The sequence below is a fragment of the Globicephala melas genome, chromosome 14 (assembly GCF_963455315.2).
Source record: "Globicephala melas chromosome 14, mGloMel1.2, whole genome shotgun sequence".
Lineage (NCBI taxonomy): Eukaryota > Metazoa > Chordata > Mammalia > Artiodactyla > Delphinidae > Globicephala > Globicephala melas.
Window position 1 is genome coordinate 46,285,791 of NC_083327.1, and position 22,564 is coordinate 46,308,354.

The window sequence follows — 22,564 nt, forward strand, 5'->3', positions numbered from 1 at the left end:
AGGGGCAGTGCTGGTGAGGAAAAGCAGGGTGGGAGCTGGGGTTGGTGGGAGGCTGGGAGGCAACCAGCCCCTGATGCAGGCATGACCCCAGGTAAATGAAAGAAGGAAGGTTGGGTGAAAGTGACTTAGAGACTATAACGCAATCCTAAAGGAGTCTGGCAAGACCGTCAGGTAGTCTTCAAGCCAAAGTGAAGGAGTCAACTCTCTGCCATGCTCAGCCCCTGGTTGGCAGCAGCATGAGGCAGAGCCTGTGCGTTAATGTGGGGATGACCAGAGTGCAGAGGCTGGAGGGCCTTCAGTCCCTTATGTTCCTTCCTGCTGGAGAGCTGAGGGGTGCATTCTCCTGGCTGCCACGACCATGACTGTAGCTCTCAAAATACACCTGAAAAAGATTTGTTATCAAAACAGATATTTAGCACCAACAGCACATGGTAATTTGCAATAATACCTTTCAGCTAAAATTTTTTTAAAAGGTTAATTATAAAACCCCTTTAATAAAATAATCTTCTTAATTTAATAAAAAGAACAATATCCTATGTGGGTGAATTCTGGGGAAAAGACTTTTCCAAATTGCTTGGTGAATTGGAAGCTGACACACAGCGTATTGTATTAGGACTAAATCAAAGTTACTCAATGACAAGAAAATAAATACCTCTAAATGTTCATAACTCAAGTAATTTTCTGAAATATGGTTTACATTAATTAATACTTAGAGTAAAATACCATTTGTGAGTTTTTCCTCCTGATTGACCTCAGATACCCTTGATAAAGAAAAAGCATTCCTACACATTCTACACCTAGTTCTTAGGTTGACTATAAATGACCACACGTACAACTTCTGAGGCAAACAAACTGAACAACGTTTATAGATATTTCTAAAATTATTTTATATACAATTTGGGAACTTCTAAATCATATATGCTTAGATGATAAAATGGATAAATACCTTCTTACATAGTATCTAATAGGATTTGTTTTCTAATTTTTATCAATGCTATCCTCAAAGGCAACATTCGCCATCAATATTTGTAACATAAAACTCACCCAGGGAGACTAGAGTTTTTGCATCTGCTACGATTCAACAGAAAACTGGTCCCACAGCTGCTCTGGCAGCTTCTTCCAACCAATATGCTTTTAACTAATTCAGATTAAATAGTTCCTAAAATCAAACAGTTAATTCCTACTAAAAAAAACTGTTCCACCATAGTAACTAGGTTCAGCCTTTGCATGGACTTTATGACTTGCTGGTACAAATAACAGAAGCTACTAGAAATAAATAATAAATAAAATATATAACATGAAAGAATTGCAAAATGTTTATTTTTTTAATGCGATTAATACCATTTTAATGTAGGAGAGGCCATCTTTATTTACAGGCTAATAAAAAAATACTAAACTCAACACAACTAGATATAATACATTTGTCAAAAATCCTATAGATTTGAGGCTGACCCTATGTGGAAGACTGGATAGGTGGGATAGTGATTACGTAATAAGGATGTCAGAAATGTGCAACTTACACATGAATCAATATACTGTTTCTAAACATGAAAACAAAATAAGTCCACGGTGGGGGGAACAGAATCAGCACCAATGACAAGCTGGGCTAACTTTTGACAACTGTTCAGCTAAAACCATTCAGTTATATTACCAAGGATCAAAAAACTGTCATCTCTTTTCAATCTATTTTAACAAGTCTCATAACCCAAATGTTGTCTGCCATCATATTCACAACAGACACTTAGAATTTTAGAAGTTAAATGTAAATATATACACACATACATACAACCCTCACATTCTTGAAAATTTTTTCTCAGCTATTCTGTTTGTGTGTGCATATGTATATTTTTCTTTTTCCTTTTTAATTTAATGGCTTTGCAACAGTTCTCTCCTTATCTGTTTGGTTTTGTCCTTGAAACTCGTTATGAGTTTCTTTCCTGTAAATGTGAAAACATAAAAACTGTTTCTCATTCAGTCCTTTGGGAAAAGTCTGTAATTCTTAGTTCATCCCCCAAAGACTATATATTCTAAAATGAACTTTTAACTGAGTACTTTCTAAACACCTGATGGGAATCTCATAGTAGCATCTGAGCAACAGTGCTCTCACATAGGCCTGCAAAAGCAAGGTGAGGCAGGAATGAAATGGGAACTGACCTTTGCAATTTTAAACTACCTGGGAAATTTTTCATTCTGCTTATCACCCCAAGAAAGTTTGTATCACAACCATCTCATACAGTTCTTCATATCACATGGCGTCCTCACAGAAATGCCAATTCAAGGCTCTAAAGAAAAAACGCTTTATAGACACATTAGTTCTTGAAAATCAAAAGGTGTTACCTAATATTTCCTAAGGAATCAGTCTTAGTGGTAAAGGATACTCTCTGAAAAAGTGCCATGGCCATCCCATCCCAGGCTGTGTTTTAAAAAGGTAAAATAACATGGTTTCAAGTCAAAACAAAAAGTTTTCAGATACGTGACAATGGAAATTTTTTTGACTAAATGAATACACTGGCTAAAATCCAGTTTGCAGATCTCATGTCATGCATGGGGGCATGTGTTGGAGCAGGGGATGCATAAGGAGAAGACTTTTTTTCTTTTAAGAGGCCTAGCCTACCAGGAGCAAACAATAACATGTAGCTTGCTTATTCAGTTATACAATTAAATACTAGCTTCTGCTTAGAGGCAACGCTATGCTACAAGGTATTTTAATATCAGTAACCATATATACTATGAAGTGCATTTCTATTACAAATTAACATGGTGATATACAGATGAACAAAACCACCCAAAACAAACCATAAATGAGCAACAGTTAAAACATAAAATTTATAAATAGGAAAACCACCAAATAAAGTATATACATTTTATAGATTTACCTATGAACAAATATACAGTGCATCTAGGAAAGATAAAAGAACATGTTTTATATCCCATAACATTTGAATATTAGAAAGAGATACTGATAATACTATAAAAGCCTTCTCCCAATCAATACTGCCTTCAACGTATGTCCTTTAAAACAATGATATTGGCAAAACTATCATCTCTTTAAATGCAATATTTTCACTTTCCCCTGCCCAGTACAGTGGCCTGCGGAACAGTAAATAAGAGAGCAGGCACTCCATGCTTATTCCTGGGATAAGCGAAGTAGCAATCTAGTTTGCATATGAAAAGCACTTTAGTCAAACAAACACAAACAAGAAAAGCCAACCAAAACAATTACCATTTCAAAACAGGTTCACCTTATCTTACCCTCCAGTGCCTCAGCTTTTTGGATGACTGGCAAATCAGTTAGGTACTTTCAGAGAAAACTGCTTTTGAATGTATCTCATTGACATGGTAATAAATTTGAGCTTTTACTGACAGAAAAGATGTATCTTTAAGTGCCAGGACTATCACAAGACAAACATTATGAACAACTCAAAATGTATAAAATTGTCTTTCGTGGATTCCAGAAAAAAAGCATTTGTGACTAAACATTAATAACGTAATACTCCAATACCATGCACACAAGATCAACATAATTGAGAACAGATATTTTACACTCATCTGCATTTCTTCTAAAAACCTAAAATGTACAATGTACAATAACTTTTCTGAAACTATTTCTAGTGCAGCATTGATTGATAACGGATTGCTTAAAGAAAACTATTTTGTACTGAATGAATAACACTGAAAAGCAAACTCATAATAAATGATCATTAAGAACTGATTTAGATATCAGGAAGCACATTAAGTTAAAAAAAAAAATTAAGTCAAGCCTACATTTCTGCTATTCAAGTTCTGTCCTTTGAAACACCACACTTAACATTCTGGAATATACAGTATGAATTCATTTATTCTCTTATATTTAAAGGCTATTTCTTAAAAACATTCCAGTTAGCACTGTCCTTCTACTAAATGGAAAAGGAATCAAATAAAACAGTAGTGCTTCATTTAGTACTTAAGAGCCTACTACTATCCTTTTGGGAAACACATGCTTTGGTGCTTTACAATTTTAAGAAAATCAAAATTACTTTACATGCAATAGCCAATTATGGTATACCACAGAAAATAGGGAGTTTTATGCATTTAGAATTGTTCACGTGAAGCCCTGAGGTACCCGCCTTTCATTTAGGCAACAGCCTCCCTTGATCTTGTACAGTCTTTGTCACCGTCTTCCCTAGTGCCCCAAATTCAGAATAGTCTGATTAACAATCTTGTCTGGAGATAGTCAGTTTAATAAGATTTTTTATGATACAGACTGTGCAGATCATCTAATTTAGAAGCACCATCTTCGAGTGGAGTTTCACTTGAAGTTCCTAGGTCTCCATTTTCATGTCCATCAGTTACTGCTTTCTTATTAAATCCTGAAAGAAAGAGAAAAAATCCAGATACTTTCTAGTTAAAAAAAAAAACTCATACTTTTATTGAGCTATAACAAAGGAATGCCCACTGTAATTAATAATAATATGGAGCAAATAATGGGACCCTAGATTAATCAAGTCAGCAATCTCTGACAAAGGAATTCTTCCTTCTTATAGCAGATATCAAACACTGTACAGATTTTTTAATATTATCTATTGGACCTATCTAAAAATTATATAAAATTTCCTACCAAATTTTCTATGAAACTTAGAACTGACACACACAATCCCAAAATTCAGTAAGTTCTACTCACACAAATACCTGTTGAACTGTAAACTGTATTTTTCTTTTACATTTTGCTTTCACATTATTTAACTTCAGTTCACTGAGGCACATACTAGTTTACCATTACATCTAATTTGTCCAATGTCCAGATAAAATTTAAAACTGATTTTGGTTAATCTACAAATAGTACACATTTTGAGTCACATTTTAAGTGGTTTGCAATTTACACAGGTGATAGAGAACCTTTTAGCCTCAGCTGCAAAAAGCAAGGGACAAGACCTCTAATCCTGACAAAAAATAGAAGAAAGGGTGAAAGACAACAAAAGCAAAGGAAAAGTAGCTCAACAGCGCAAGGTTTTGACATAGTGTCACAATCGTTTTGTTCAAGATGCACGGGGAGAACGATTGCTACTGCTGTCTTTGTATAGATAATTCACAAAATATAGATTTACCAAAAGGGCAACAGTTCATCAGTTCACTATAAAACTCTATGCCAGCAGTTCTCAAACTTTTTGGTCTCAGGATGCCTTTACACTCTTAATAAGTACTGAGAATTGCAAAGAGCTTTTGTTCATGTGGGTTATTAATGTTATGTGAGGTACTGATGTTTACCACATTAGTGATTAAAACTGAGAAATCTAAAAAAAATTTATTACTTTATTAAAAATGATAATAAACTCCATAAATGTTAACATAAATAACATATTTGTTTAGTGAAAATAATTCTACTTTCCAAAAAATTTAGTCAGAAGAATATCATTATTTTACAGTTTTGCAAATATCCTTAATGTCTGGCTTTACAGAAGATAGCTGGATTCTCATATTTGCTTCTACTCAATGAGTTACAAGTATATGAAGAAAGTTCACTCTCACACAGATATATAGATAGAAGAGGGAAGAGTAACTCAGCTTTTTCAGATAACTGTCAATATTCTTCTTTGATCGTATACCAAAATTTTACAGTATAGAATCTAAAACCATATCAATGAACTTTCACACTCTGCTACATTAAAATCATTTGTCTATCTTGCACTTTGAATGGCTCTTTTACCCATGCAGGATTTAGTAACATCATGCACTGGTCATTTGAAAAATATCAGATCACTGAGTTACGTAGCAATTGCAAAAGCTGACACATTTCATTTTACTATATCAAAAAAAATCACAGTCGTTAATATCACCACCAGTCTTATTAGAAAAGTTCTTTAAGTGTCCGGAAGCTGTTGAGCTCATGGTGGTTGATGCGTGTTTTACAAAACTCTAATTTTCACTTGAAAGCTCACGTTTTATCACTGGCAATAAATAGTCAGTTGTTCTCTTTGAAGTGATGGATTCACTTTGTTCATTTTAAAGAAAATGGCTGCCAAATAGTCTGAACAACCATAATTTGTCGGTCATTCTTTCAAGTAAAAATTGTCATGCTGTCATCCATGAAAAAAATGACTAGTTCAGCTAGCAAATTAATCACTTAAGTACTTTTCCTCAAGACCAGTATCTCTGTTCAGCATACACTCAGTAATACAATGCATACTTCCCATTTCATCACACAGAATATTAAAAAGTCATATATTCAAGATTTAATAAAATTAGCAGTTTTTACTATTTCATCAAGGATATTCTTAAGAGAAGCTGGCATTTTCTTCTTCTTCATTCTGAGTGGATGGCAAGGAAGAACACAGTGATCACTAGTAAAGTGGTACTACTGCTTTGACTCGCACTGAAGTATCAATAGTTTTACCCCCATTGCTTTTGTACCATCAGTGCAAATATCAACACAGCAAAAAAAGACAAACAATGCCTTAGTGTTATTATGAAAAGTTTTGACCTCAAGAACTCCCTGAAAGGTCTCAGGGTCCCACAAAGATCCATGTATCACAATTTAAGAACCACTGCTCCATGTAAAAGAAAGTGCTAGAATTTTTCTTTAAAATATGTATAAATGATAGCAAAGGAACTAAACCAAAAATCCTCAAGATCACATATCCTGATTCTATTAATAACAATCATAACAGTCTAATCACTTATTCATATTTAGCCTGTAAAATCATTGCATTATGAGAGAAGAATGCGCATTACAACAGCAAGATGACATTAAGATGTATCTACTCTAAAAGGCAGGTTGGTCTTTGTTTCAGAGTCTAGAAAACTTGAATTTTATTTATTTTTCAAGGATCAGTTATAGTTTAGTAATTGGTCACGTACTTGTCCAAGATGACTCTAGAAGAACTTACATGTAAATAAAATTTTGGTGTAGTTACTGGTGTACAATAAAACTATAATTTAGCAAGGGAAAGCTATCTATTTTGTTAATGATGGTTTCCCCATCATTAAAACAGTGTTACTAAAGAACAGCTAAGGCTTTTATATTTTTAAAGTTTATTAATAATAAATACATTAATTATAACTTTGAGTAATTTTTACCTTGTAACACTTTGATTTCCCCACTCGTGTCTTTGCAACTAGCACCAGGATTACTACTTCCCTCTAACTCATCAAGGTACAAACGGTAACGATGTCCACTCTCATCTTCATATTCCACATTTTCATCATCAGAATCCACTTCAGGAGCCACATAAACTACTTCAAATTCAATCTCTCCTCTCTAAAATGGGGAAAGAAAATGAGGAAACCAAGTTACTGTAATTATAATTTTAAAAGATTTCCAAATTCTTTGTGGTGAGAAGTAGTAGTTGGACCTCAGATGTATCTCCTTTCAAGACAACAAATAATGAAATTTTAGAATCTCAAGAGGTAACAGTAATTTCCTTTTAATATTACAGATTTTTCTACTGATCAAAATATTTTTGTTAACAGACCTAAAATAAAAAAGGATGTTTATTCAAGTTACAGAATTTTGGAACAAATGTTCAGTTTAAAAGTCATTTTGCCATTTTATACTTTCCATAATAGCAATTCAGCAAATCCATCTAAATAGTCAGATATTAAAGTTGCACCTAAGGGTACCACACAAACTTTTCTCTAATTCAAGAAACCTCTACACAATGATTTGTTTCTTACTGAATAGGTCTTGAGCCTTTCCTTAACTTTCACCGAGTGCCAAAGTGTTAAGGTATTCTGTTCAGCAGTAATAGTAATTACTGTATTTATTGTACAAAATTACTATCTTTCAATCCTCAGAATAACATTATTATAGTCCCTTGTACATGAATGAGAAACCTGAGTTAGTCCTGGAGAGAGCAGGTAACTCTCTCAATAAGATGAATAAGTAAAACAGAAAAAGAGAAATTTGACTCCAAAGTCCTTGCTCTTTCTACTATACTAGACTAAATGTGCAGTATTTATATTGTAGTTCTTTAATAACAACTTTATGTTCAGGTAAAAAGTTACAGATTATTTCATGTTAAAAAAATTACAAGCTACAATTGTCATTTAATAAGAGACTACAATCACTATTCCCAAGTCTGGTATTTATAATTCTCTGAAAATTATAGCCTGCCTTTGCTCAAAAGAAAGCATGCCATTTTTTTTTTTTTTTTTTATTGCTACTCACTAAGTTAGTCTCTGCTGCTCCTCTTTCCCAGCAGTTTAAGGTTATACTTCAGACTTTTAACATGCGCTTAGTGTTTCCATACAACTTTGTATCTCATGAACTGCATCTCATGAACTGACTGTTTACATCTCCTTTACCACAGCTGCTGTTCATCTCACTCTTACGCTACTGGATGACAGCCAAGTCGGGCTGAGAAAACACCAACTTAAAGAGACTAGCACTGCATTCTTAGGCAATGCTTTAAAAATACCATTTGGGGGGAGATGGTAAATGCAGTGGTCTTCAGTAAAGTTCTCTAGATGACAGAATCAGGTCTGTGGGTAGCTGTCATGAAGAAACAGATTTTGCGCTTAATATGAGGAAGAACTTTCTAAAAATCAGCAACGTACAACAATGAAATGGACTGTTTTATCACCAACAAGTCCTCCCTTTAATACAATTATTTAATTAGTGATATTGTAGATATTTATGCATCTCGTAAAGTTAAACTAAACGAGCTATAAATTCACTTTCAAGTCTGAGATTCAATTCTACCCTGGCATACTATGCTGATGATCCAACACCTCCAAATATCTCAATGTACTAACCAACACCTCTCTAATTCCCTCAACCTTATTCTTGAAGGAAAAAAACAAAACAAAACAAAACAAAAAAACATTGTAAGTGCTCTGGATAACAAATATGACTCCTGGATGTAACTCTCAACTCTTTATATGTTCTGCAACCTTAAGCAAATCATTTAATTTCTAAGAAGCGTAGTTCACTCATTTTAAATAAGAGGGTTGGGCTAAATGATTTCTAAGGACCCTTGAGTGCCAACATTTATGACTGTAAAATCAATCCACTTCTAACATTGTTTTTTCTATAGTACTTTATATTTGTATAGCATTTTAGTCATTAATAATGTTTTGCCTTCTAAGAGCCAAGTCCTGTTCTGAACACTTTATATGTATTAACATACTTAATCCTTACAGCTCTCAGATGAGGACACTGCAGCATAAAGGACTTTAAGTAACTTGCTCAAAACTATACAGCTGTGAAGAAGAGCAAATCTTTTTCAGTAAATCTGGCTGAATGTCTTCTATAATAGGGAACTAGTATCTATATATATACACTTTACTACTTGAGAAACCTCCTAGGGAAGTACAAAATATTCAACAGATTCAAAAAGGAACAATCAACAGATCCAATTTTAGTTACATAAAGGGTACTTACCTGCTGGGAAAGAATGGTTACAGCTTCTTTATGCTTTGTGTCCCTTAGGTTAACTCCATTAACAGCCAGAATAGCATCTCCAACATGTAGCCCTCCACATCTATCAGCAGGTTGCCCTGGATGAATCTCAGAAATGAGGATTGGAACACCATGTTCCTTTCCACCCTAACCGAAAAAAGCAGTAAATTAGTTTACCTTTGCATAGTCACAGACTATTCTACTGATATTTTCCTAAGAACATTTCAGTAAGCACCTATACTATCTCTTATTATAAATACTGAGTGAAATTCTATTTGCTACTATATTTAGGTAATGGTAAATCAAATTATTATGAATATCAAAGTTACTTCTAAATAAAACGATTAATAATATACATGTGCTTTTTAAAACGCATTCCAGAGCCAAAAAACGAAGAACCCTAAAAAAACCAAAAAAACAACAATTAGCTGCTCTCGTAAATAAATAAATAAATATATTTTATGTATTAGTAGTCCACAGCACTATTAGATTTTATCAAATCTGAGTCACTATGAACGGTAAGACAAACCATTATTTTATGTTCCACAAAAATAATTATAAGATGAATCTCAATTTCACAGATGTTAAAATGTGAAAAAATATGCAACACAAAGTGGATGAAATGCAATGTTTGGTACATTCCACCTTCTAGCTTTTAATCATAATTGTGTGTGTGTTGTTACGCATGGGGATAAATTTAGTTATTTAGAAAATATATTCAGAATACTTTATTTCCCAACGATGTCCAACAAAGGAGCATGATAATACTAGACAACTGTAGAAAAGAAGACTGGAAGCACTACTTCTTACTGTAATTGAAATGCCAAGGCCTTCATGATCTTCCTTAAGGAGGAGAACTTTTCTAATTGGACCAACACCTTGGCTTTTCTTTAAAGAGTCTTGATCCTTATTGAAGGAAAAAAAGAAGAAAAATTAGTACTACTTAAATAATATACCATATAGAATAAACCCATACTATCATAACTTGCTTTTAGCAATCTTTATTAGTTGCCTGTAATGGATACACAGTATAGTGTTAAGAAAGTAATTAATAAATAGATAAAATGGGAAAGCAAAAATAGTTCCTCTGTTAACACGGTGAAATACAGATGATTTTCTCATGCTCTTATTAACTTCTTTAATACATCTGGTACATCTCTTTTTAAATTGTAGGACATTACAAAAGAAATCACTGCCAGGAACTGATAAACAAATATCTTCAAGAAATGAAAGGAGGTAACTTTATCTTAACTGGAAAAATGCCTTAAAGATCTATATCCATTTTAACTGATTTGTAGAACTGAAAAACATAATGCCAACTGGATCATTAATTACTTTTTCATTTCTTTGTGTTCTGGAGTCTACCTCTTAACTAAAGGACCTTGTTCCATTAATAATTCTTTCTCTGGTACCTTTACTCTTTCCCTCTCTCTACAAGCTCCTTCCCTAATTCAGCACATGAAAAAACTCCAGGTCTCATCCAGCTTTAAAATACTGACCATGTACAAACACAAAACAACACAGATAAAAACCCTTCAATCACCCACTGTCTTCTTTACCTACTATCCTCCCTCCATCTTTCCTTAACCGGCACACACAGTTAATCCTAACTGTAGTTATTTCCTTGCCTCCTACATTCAGTACTCCAACCACTGTAATTAGGGTTTTGCCCCCACTTGCTCCAATGAATCTGTCTTCTCTACAGTCACTGGTAACGAATGTGGCTACTTCCAATGAATACGTTTGTTAGTCACTGCCCTTCTGAACCTTGCAGAAACTTGATACTGTTCACTATCCCCTCCTTGAAACCTTCTCTTTTCTTTGGTATCTATTACACTAGTGCTTTCCTAGATGGCCTATATCTGATAGCTCCACCTCAGGCTCCTTCCTTTGGTGATCCATTTCCGTCCCTCACTCCATAAAAGTCTCCTTCCATCTTTTTACTTTCTATATATTTTCCCTGGGTGACTTAATCAATTCCATGGTTCAAAGGATGATTTACCTAATAATCTTCAACTCAGAATTCTCTCTAGAATTCCAGAGCCATATATCTAATTGGATATAACTTGGCTGTCCCACTGGCACCTCAAACACTACATGTCTAAAACTGATCTCATCATCTTTCTGCCAAAATCTTCCTTTCCCTCTATTTGCTTTATCAATGCATGCCATCTCACACAGCTGCCCAAACCAAAAACCCACATTCCCTTCTCACTCACCTAATTAACCAAAAGCAGTTAGTCACCAGATCCTCTTGATTGTACTTCTCTCAAACCTGTCCTTCCTCTAACCACTTTCTCCTTATTTTATTATCTTTCTAAATGTAACTCTCCGACTTCAATTAGGCCCTCTTCCAATATATCCTCTTCACTATACCAAAGTAATTGTCAAACAAATATTAAATCTTATTAGTCCACTATTTTATTGAAAAACCTCATGATTATCAGGTTAAGGTTCAAATTCCTTTATTTAGCATAAAATAACATTTATGATCTGGCCACTGCCTAGAAGTTAATGGGGACCAACAGTGTCCCAAAGTAGACAATGGCATAAGTGCTTATTGCAATCGCCACTCCTCTCCCACCAACTAGACATACATATCAATTTTTCTTGCAATAATCTTTTCAGAGGCAACAAATAATTTTACTATTCAAGGTCAGGCTTTATGTGTTACTAAGATATGTGATCCACTGGGTAGGAGTTAGATATGATTTTATTATATTAAGGTTTCTATCATTAGGCTGCTGTTGTAGTGAAATTTAATAAATTTTTATCCAAGTAGAAAGAAAACCTCCTGTACAGTGGTGGCTACAGAAGCAGACAATTGGACACAGACCTCAAATTCCACCTTAATGCAAGACCAAACAGTTATAAATGTTAGTTCAGAAACTACAAATAAATCTAGTTACTAAAAGTCCCCTGTAAAGAACTATCCAAAAATATTTGCCAATTTATCAATGGGATCACACGCTCTCTGCTTAGCTTAAAATATTTGTAAACATGCCTAATCAAGATTCAGGAAAATTCTGAAATATGAGCCAAAGCAACATGCATTTGCTAGCAATAGTTCACTGTCTTCAGAAATATCATTTTTGGGCATTAGTAAATCTGTAAAGAGCTATATGGGTTGCTGAAACTTTAAATATGTACCTATTTTAAATAAGTTTAATTCACTTTTAAATAAAGGTTTTAAATACTAGTAGAATTTTTTTAAATGCAAAGGACTTGTGATTAAAGAAAGGGCAAGGCTGAGTGAGAAACAGCAGGAAAGCAAACATACATGGCCTGGTGGTGCATGCATTGGTCGCTTCAGGTCATTACGCCCTCTACAGGCTCTGATAACAGTTTTGTGACGATGCAAATGTATTTCAGCTTCCAACTGGTTCCAAAGCTTATCATGAGCAGGTCCCTTCATATCTCGTCCTAGTAATTGTATTTGTTGGACCCTTCATATTGGGAAAAGAATTCAGTTAGTTTTTTATTATACATACTATAGAAAGAATTCAGAAGAATTACTGAACACAAGTAGTTTTTGCATAAATCTAATTCAGTAATAAAACTAATACTCAGGAACCTCCTGATGTGTCTCAGATTTAGAGACATGAAAATTCTGAAAGAGACAGGTGTCTTCAAGGGAAAATCAGTTTAAAAAAAAAAGAATGATTGAGACCTTCTTTAGTCACATACTTAATTCATATACATCTTAGAAACAATTTACTAATGTCAATTAACATGTTTCATGTCTTGCATGCAATCACACTAGTCTTTAGGTGAGGCTAACTGTACAAAACATTTTTTCCAATGAGAGTATCTTTTTACAAAATGATTATTTCTTTAAATGTGGTAAAATTATTAGAAAATGTGCACTTCAAGATGATATAAATTATTTTTATTTGTTCCACATCAGTTCTTAATATGACATTAGAACAGTAAGCTGAAAATTATTTAGTAATAATAATGAATCACCAAAGTTTGTGAATAATTTACCATAAAAAATTAATACAAGCAGGACTCTGTATTATTATGATAAAACCACTGTCATTCCAACATGTTTTTGAGGGGCAAGAGAGACTGGGTTTCAATGATCACAGAAAGAATTCCTACGGAAGTCCTGCCGTACATGGGAACATCAACTGTTATGGTGTCAAGGCAGGAAATGGTAAAAAGTGCAGCTCTAAGAGTTGTTAGCATTTCACAGTAATTTACTAACAGTGTGTGTGTGTAAACCGGAAATACTTATTTAGTATGGCTAAATAAATTTGCAATATGTTATGCTATCAATATTAAGTTAACAGTAAGCTACAGTCAATGATAAAATCACTCTTAGGACAAAGATTAATATTTCATTTACCAAAAGAGATAAGAGTCAACCTCTTTAACTATGCAGTTGGTCACCTAAGAGCACAGGGGTACTCATTTTCCACGCACCTCCCTGCCAGTTCCTTATCCAAGTACTTGGCAGCTAGTCTTGCCCCATAAACTTCAGCCTGGAGAACAGCTATATGTCTACGAAGGGCTTCATTCTCTTTTCTCAGCAACTTCACTTCAGCTTCAAGTTGAGCTTCTTTCATTTTCTCCTTTTTGTTTGCTTCAAGCTCTCTTTCCTATTGCAATTTTTTTATAAAAAATAATGCAATGAATACACTTTTAAGACTCTTTAGCAATAGACCATGTTCCTTAAAATACACAAAAGCACACAATCTATGACACCAACAATGAAAGCATATGATAAAAATTACCACTTCGTTTCTATAAAATGGAACACAAAGATTTGGATCCAGTTTTTTTTAAACTAGTACCAGAAGGTGTTGGAACCACTTCTAGGTAAGATAATAACATGGCTTGGGGCACCTTGATCCTGAGGATACCAAGATTAGTAGCCTTCTCTAAGCTCATGTTATCACACACTAATAGTAATGGCTTCAATGGATAATTAAATCTACTCCCTACTTCCTAAAAATGACTCTAAAACTAGACCAAAGTAATCACTCTGGTGGTTGTGCCCAAACATTTAATGAACTTTAATGCAGCAATTCTATAAACAGGTCAAAGCCATTCAGTGACGCAGAGATACATTCTATGACCAATTTATCTTACAGCATTATAAGAAACTGACAATGCTTAAATTAGAACAGATATTCCAATTCTTTTAAAACATTTTATGGTCATGGAGAAATGCTGGTAACAACTGCATTAAAATATTTACACATTAAAAAATGTCTACACAGAGAAGAGACTTGTGGTTGCCAAGTGGGAGGGAGGGAGAGGGATGGAATGGGAGTTTGGGGTTAGTAGATGCAAACTATCATGTACAGGATGGATAAACAAGGTCCTACTGTAGAGCACAGGGAACTATATCCAATCTCCTGGGATAAACCATAATGGAAAAGAATATTAAAAAAGAAGATATATTTGTGTATAACTGAGTCACTTTGCTGTACAGCAGAAATTAGCACATTGTAAATTAACTATACTTCAATTAAAAAAATATGGCTTATGGTAAAAAATATCTATAGCATAGATATCTATAGTATAGTATCTATGTATATATATCTATGGTATATCTATGGTATAGATTATCACTGAACTTTGGGATCTGGATCATCTATTTGTCCATATGTTAAAGTGACTGAAGAACTGTTTTCTGAGGAAAAATACTGGCCTCACTTGCCTACTATGAGGTTGGATGGCTATTCATTTTTACTCTCAAAAAAGGATGCCATCCTATGCTCCACTTGGTAGATAACCCATATATATGAATTTATAGGTGTTAGCCAGAGAATATAACTTTAAGATCTTTGCCATCAAATTTTTATCACCAGCTCAAATGTCAGAGAAATAATTCTCAATATACCTTCAAAGTATAAAGTACAGTGTACCTATACATCAAGGGTTACAAATGTAAATACCTTTGGAATTCAAGCACAGAACAGATAGGCAGGTACAAGACAAAGTGGAGGGGAAAACAGAAGGTACAAAATCCTGCCTAAAGGGAGTCAAATTCAAATTCAAACACACACACACACACACACACACAGACTGTGTGGCAAAATAAAACTCTTCTGAGAGTTGGACAAAAGATCTTTTAAGTGTTATTTTTGGATCAAGAGAACCATCCCAAATTTGAGTGGAAGTGTTTTTACTGACTTAGAGAACTGCTTTTACTGACTCACTATGTACAGAATCTATAAATCCTGTGAAAATTCAGTTATATTTATTGATGAGATGTGGATGACACTGTTCACTACACCATGTCCCCTTCAGGAGATTTAAATAAAGATCTACATCTCAGCACAAGAAGAATGTTTCTATTGAGTGAATGGCAAATGATATTGTTTCTAATGTATGAGTAGTGACTATTATAATTATTTCCCTTTTTATCGTGAATATTAAGCTGAGAAACAAATGTAAGCAAACTTTTAACAATTAATGGAATGTATTTGGTAGTAATTTCAATGTCTGCTTTGATCTACTGTTTTGACAACAGCATATCAATATATGACATATTTAAACATCAATATATGATATACTCAAATACAAGGCAGTGAGTACCACAATCGTAAAAACAATAACAAAAAAAAATACAAACTAAAATGAATGACAACTACCAAATGTTGAATATATTTATCACTTCCTTGATTAAAATATCTGTCATTATATATGTGATAAACAAAAGGAAGATTAATTAGCATGCTTTTTCAACTTGTGTAAAAAAACAAATATAACCATTAGAACACAATTTGTAGATTTAAAAAAAATTATTTTATTTTATTTTACTTTTTTTGGCTGCACCCCACAGCCTGTGGGATCTCAGTGCCCCGATCAGATATTGAACCCATGCCCCCCGCACTGGAAGCATGGAGTCTTAACCACTGGGCCGCCAGGGAAGTCCCTAGATTTTTTTTTTTTTTTTAATCTGAAGAACTAATAATCTAGAATCCTCTTTTTACAACAACTTTGGAATTCTTAACATCTCAATTTACTTCAGAATCTCTTTCCTAAAAGGGCAGGTATCAGTTACAAAACCTCAGTTTGGACAAGATGAACAAAAATCTTTTTTTATGACATTTACTGAGGTTAATGCTGTTTGTTTCATAAAATGAGTTCCTAGAGACCAAGAATTTTTTATTTACGGGCTAAATAAATTTTATGTTGAGGATTATCTACTTACACTTTAATGAGCTATTTATATAATATTTATGAAATCTGAGAAACATATTAAGACACTACTTTGCTTTAATGATTTAAACCCCTAATGAATCTGACAAACTTGCAGACCTGAAATTAACAGATGCAAGCAAGAATAGGACTAAGAACACTGAAGTTAATCACTTTTAGATTTTTTTTTTCCCCCGGTACGCGGGCCTCTCACTGTTGTGGCCTCTCCCGTTGCGGAGCACAGACTCCAGACGCGCAGGCTCAGCGGCCATGGCTCACGGGCCCAGCCGCTCTGCGGCATGTGGGATATTCCCGGACCGGGGCAGGGACCCGGGCAGGAACCCGTGTCCCCTGCATCGGCAGGCGGACTCTCAACCACTGCGCCACCAGGGAAGCCCTCACTTTTAGATTTAAAGGAAAAAACCTTTTTGTTTTAGTTAACCTGTTCATCATTAGGTAACAACAAAGAAGTTAATTTTGTATTCCGATATCCAAACAGTATATTTTCAAAAGAAGAAAAGTCATATGACAATTTAGAACCTGATTAGGTTGAAGTAGTGGGAAAAATATTAAGAATTTATATATTGTTATTTTCCAAAATAAAAAGGGTTTCAAAATTCAGTTGTTTCAAAGGCCACACAATTATTCTCAAGACTGATGAAAAGTTATAACACATGCAGTGGATAAATAAGAAACCAACATGCACATTCTTTCTCTGGGAATAAATTCAAACAGAAAAGGAGGAAAGAGCTAGGCCTGCATAAGGAAAATCAATTGTTCTTTTGAAGTAGCCTATGAGCAAGTTACAAAGCTCAGAAGTTGTCAAACGCTGATGGGTTCTGCAAATAATGGCAACAAATCACAAACAAAAGAAAAATCTTTTAACAACACAAGGTGCGAAAAGAGCAATGGGCTACTCGCTGAACTTTTCACATATTGGCACATTAAAAAATTACCATCGTTAATATCACTTTCAAATACATACAAAGTGACAACATGTACTATGCAAATAAAGCACTAAGAACATTTCAGCGTAACATATTAAAGCAAAACAGAAACGGCATACTTACCAGCTCCTCCACAGAGGGGACAGACTTAAGATATAAGAAAAAAGTTTTATAATTAGAAAAACATCAAACAAATGAATTTATTTAGTGGTACAATCATTACAAGGAAAATTCCCATATGTTGAATATCACTTGGGTAAAGTTCATTAGAACAAATATATTTGCAAATCCATAAGCAATAGTAACTGCACAGGATTAGATTAAAAATGTTTGTTTTATCGAAATTAGTTAACACACCTGGTTCAGTGCCTTTCCACTACAGCACCATGTTTCAAATCTAATGTTAAAATGTCAGGTGAATCCTTTTCTAGTGAAATTGTACATTGTTTCTCAATGTTAGTATCAAACATTCCAAAGAAGCAGTTATGAATCTGACTCATTTCAGTTAAATAAAACAACACTAATAATTTATATTTATAGAATTTCAGAATTTAAAAGGACTTTAGGAGAATGTAAATATTCATTTAAATAAATTCTAACATATCCTTATTAGAAACTAACCAATTAAACAGAATTAACTGAAAACGAGTAAAACTTTGAACTGTATTACTCTCATCATCAACATCATTTCATCTTCTGCCTCTCCCAAGCTTTATCTGTCTTATTTACTGCTGTATCCCCTATAGTTAACAAAGTGCCTGGTACACAGTACACAATACATATGAGGTTAAACAGAAATGAGACTTTAAAAAAATTCTATTTCAGCAACCTACATTGATTAAGAGGGCAATAGTTAATCATGGAACATTTACACAATGAACATTATGCAAACATGACAAAGCACTCAGTGGCAGGGAAGATACTTATATTAAGAGCAAAAGAAAAAATGTGCCACCGGTTGGCACCCCATTCCATTTTCCTCTTCTTCCTTATTAACAGAACTCCAATTTTACTGGAGGTGGTCATGTGACCAACTAAGGGAATGACATGCAGCTAGGGATAGCCAGTGAGACAGCTAAATGATTGGCAAAAAGCTGACGAGGATTCCGTGAAAAGGTCTTTAAAGAAAACTAATGCAGCTGGGAAGCATCATTTTGCCCTTAGATCTTCCTGCTTCCTACCTGGAATGCAGATATGAAGAAATCCTGAAGACAGAAACCATGAGCTAAAGATGGCAGAGCAGAACAACAAAAGGAAACTGGATCCCTGATATCTGTGGAGCTGCCATATCAGCTCTGAATGCCTGTCTCAGGGCTTCTTTAACTAGGAGAAAATAATTTGTACTATTTAAGAATAATTCCAATGTTACTTGGGATTTCTGTTACACGTAACTGAACTTAATCTTAACTGATACAATAGGTCCAAAAAAATGTTTATATGTTATAATCACAAATATCTTTTAAGTGTATTTATATAGATCTTTTTAAATAGGAAGAAGATCCTATTCTAAGTACCAATTGGTTATTGATGTTATCACTGATCATCTCCAGGTGATAAGATTGTGGATGATTATGATGACCTTCACATTTCCTGTATTTTCTAAATTTCCCAGGAGCACATATTAACTTTTATAATTAAAAAGACTCATTAAAGATTGTCCTTTTCACCCTCTAAAACACATATAAATATATGTTACCCTCTAAACTACTTACCAATTTTGCCTTAATGGTACCAGAGTCAACACTTTGACCAGTTTTAGCATGAAGCTGAAGCTGAATAGAGTGCAATTGTAAAAGCTGATCATGTACTTCTTTCTCCAATACAACTTTCTCTGCTTGGGTCTCTGTCAGTTCAGATTTCAGATCCACCAACTGTGCCTTATAAAAACAGCAACAATAGCAGAAATTAACACAGCGTTGTAAATCAACTATACCTCAATAAAAATTTTTTTTAATAAAACAGCTACAATAAAAACATTAAGTATGCTTAATTTTCTTTATTTTGACTCTAATAATTATTATTCAAGAATGACATAGGCTATCTTTGAAATGAATAGATGAACACTAGAAGTCCATTATTAACTGTAAGCTACAGCTAACTGTTACACTGTAGCAGAACAACTCATCAGAGCCACTCAGCCATTCAATCTGAAGCTTTTCATTTTTCACAATCGATACATTGTTTTACAATTGCAAACAGGACATATCCCTTGTGTGTGTTTGATCTTCCCAACTAACAAGTAGGTTAAAGACCAAGGCAAGGCCTTAGTTTTCTATTGAACATAATTTTACTAATAAGCATCTACGGAGCCAACAAGTATGCTGGTTCAATGAGGGGAAAAAAATTGTGGAGAATACTTTCTAAATTATAGGTGATAATTATTTATGCCCTTGAGAAGCTTCCTTATCAACTGAGGTAATAAATATGCATCGAACCAACTAAAGAAAAATGTGTGGCAAGTTACAGATATATTTAGAATCGGTCAGGTCCCAAGAAATTCAAAGTAAAGGAAGGTTTAAAGAAGGTTAGTGAGGAAAAGAGAGTTTAGAAGGGCTTTGAAGTTAAATGACAACAAGGACAAATAGAAGCAGTAAAGCAGTCAAGAGATGAGAAGATTAGCAAGGGGAGACAGACTAGAAGCAACGTAGGTAAATTCTCTGAGTAGAGAGACCAGAGAATTAGAATCTACCTAAACATCCCAACTGCACCAACTAGTGCCTACTACATAAAAGATGCTCAATAAGTATCTTGAAGTTGAAACAAATTCTAATACTAGCCCTGTGATTCCAGATAAATCACTGTGTCCATTCAAGTTTCCCTGATTTTAAAATAGGATAGTATCTACTAGGTATAAAATAAATAAGATACAAGGATGTAATATACAGCAACAAGGAATATAGATAATATTTTATAACTTTATATGTAGTATAATCTGTAAAAATATCAAATCACTTTGTTGTTCATCTGAAATTAATGTAATATTGTAAGTCAACTATACTTCAAATAAGATTTTTTTAATAAATAAAATAAAATAGGGATAATACCCATGGCTTTGACTATTTTCATATTATTAATCTTATATATGAAAGCACTTACTAGAATATGAAGGTGTTATTAGCAAGGAGATTAGACTACTGACAGGGGCTGTACATTGACAGACTGCACAAAACTGGATAGGAAAGTGAGGCTAGATACAACAAATGGCTTTGGATGATAAACCAAAACTGAGATTAAATCTGGTAGGAAATCACTACATGCTCTCAATGACATTTTTGTTTTTGTTTTTAATAACAAGCTTTATTGAGATATAATTCACTTACCATTAAAACTCACTCTTTTAAAGTGTACCGTTCAGTGACTTTTCGTATAATCATAGAATTGTGCAACCATCAACACCATATAACCGTGGAACATTTTCTCTCAATGACATTTTAGCTACATGATATGTGCAGGTAAGGAGGTGAAGACAGGTACACTAGCAACACCCTACATAGCTTTCTATGGAATACAATTCTGGTGAGTATATATCTAGGAAGGAAACTTCTGGTTTACAGAGTATGAATATGTTAAACCTCAGCAGAAAAGGCCAGTTTTCCAAATGGTTGTAGCAACTGACATGCCCACCATATATGAGAACCCTGATCGTTTCACAACCTTGCCTTCATTTGGTATTGTGAGTCTTTTTAATTTTAGCTATTCTGGTAGGAATGTAGTGGCATTTCATTGTGGTTTTAATGAAAACTTCTTGATTACTAATAAGGTTGTCCTTTATTGGGTATGAGTTACAATTGCTTTCTTCCATTCTGTGGCTTGTCTTTTAACTTTCTGAAAGGCGTCTTTTGATGAACAGAGTGCTTAACTTCAGTGTAGCTCAATATGTCAGTAGTTTCCTCCCCCACATTAAATGCTTTTTGACCTGAATTCTACCTTATCTGTTATCAAGTTTGCAACTCCTACTTTCATTTTATTTGCATTTACCTGGTATAATTTTGTCTATTTTAACCTTTCATATTTTTCATTTTATAGTTGTAAATAGCACATACACATGTAAGGTCTTAACTGCTCATTGCTAGATTTTAAAATATATATATTTTTTAGTATTCTGGAAACTCTGTAACTTTAATAATTACTTTTAGATAATATCCTTAATTTCCTCTTTAGATTATATTTAAGATAACATCCTTGCTATGAACAGTCACGAAACTATTAGCATTTTCTTCCCCCTTTTCTTACTCTTCTCCAGCATCTTGATAAAGCGTTATCTTGGTATTTCAGCTAATAACTATGAGCAATCATCAAGCTTATACTACTTTCAAGATACTCTTTTCTCCCATTTTCGGTAGTTGCGCTATATTTATAATGCAGAGCATACAATATGTAATGTTTAAACATTTTCTCATCCTTAACACTGATAGTCTTAGTTCCACTATTAAATAAATTCTATACTGACCACTTGACCTTTTACCAGAGCTGCTCCTATGAATTCAACTCATTCTCTAGCCTTGTAGATTTCTCAGAAAGCTCTCATAACAGTATTCTCTGATTTCTGGCATGTTCATAACTATTTATTTGTGGTCTTTATATCTGAAGTCAGTTTGGCTGCATATAAAATCTTTGGCTCATATTTTCTTTCCTTGAGTATTTTAAATATGTTGCTCCTTTGGCTTCTGGTATGAAACGCTTCTATTTAAATGTCCAAAATCCTAATCTTTTCTTTCTCTTATAAGTGACTTGATCTTGTGTCTGCTTTATTTTTAGTCCCATATTTTACTAAAATGTAGCATGGTGTTAATCATTCTAGGTCCATGTGTACTCTTCTCAACATGCAGATTCAATGCTCTGTTATAGTTTTAAAGAGTGAATTGGTTGGTAATTTGTTTTTTATTGAGGCAAAATTCATATCACAGTAAATTAACCATTTCAAGTGAACAATTCAGTGGCATTTATTATAATTACAATGTTGTGCAGTCACCATCTGTATCTAGTTCCAAAACATTTTCATCACGCCCAAAGAAAGCCTCGTACCTGTTAAGCAGTCACTCCCCACTCTCTCTGTCCCCAGCTTCTGGAAACCACCAATCCA

General features: G+C 33.9%; 1 protein-coding gene across 2 annotated transcripts in view; it reads right to left on the bottom strand.

The window, feature by feature from the left end:
- Positions 1 to 1,303: 1,303 nt before the first annotated feature.
- GOPC (golgi associated PDZ and coiled-coil motif containing) overlaps positions 1,304 to 22,564 on the bottom strand; it is a 40,462-nt gene continuing 19,201 nt past the window's right edge. The window contains exons 2-9 of one of the 2 annotated variants that reach the window (XM_030853607.2): positions 19,194 to 19,358; positions 17,605 to 17,628; positions 13,805 to 13,980; positions 12,657 to 12,822; positions 10,187 to 10,282; positions 9,359 to 9,523; positions 7,054 to 7,234; positions 1,304 to 4,349 (exon numbers count right to left, since the gene is read on the bottom strand). In XM_030853607.2, coding sequence (XP_030709467.1) covers positions 4,219 to 4,349; positions 7,054 to 7,234; positions 9,359 to 9,523; positions 10,187 to 10,282; positions 12,657 to 12,822; positions 13,805 to 13,980; positions 17,605 to 17,628; positions 19,194 to 19,358 — 1,104 coding nt within the window. In that variant the 3' untranslated portion in view covers positions 1,304 to 4,218. The remainder of the gene's footprint in view (positions 4,350 to 7,053; positions 7,235 to 9,358; positions 9,524 to 10,186; positions 10,283 to 12,656; positions 12,823 to 13,804; positions 13,981 to 17,604; positions 17,629 to 19,193; positions 19,359 to 22,564) is intronic. The other variant, XM_030853609.2, reaches the window with a different exon arrangement.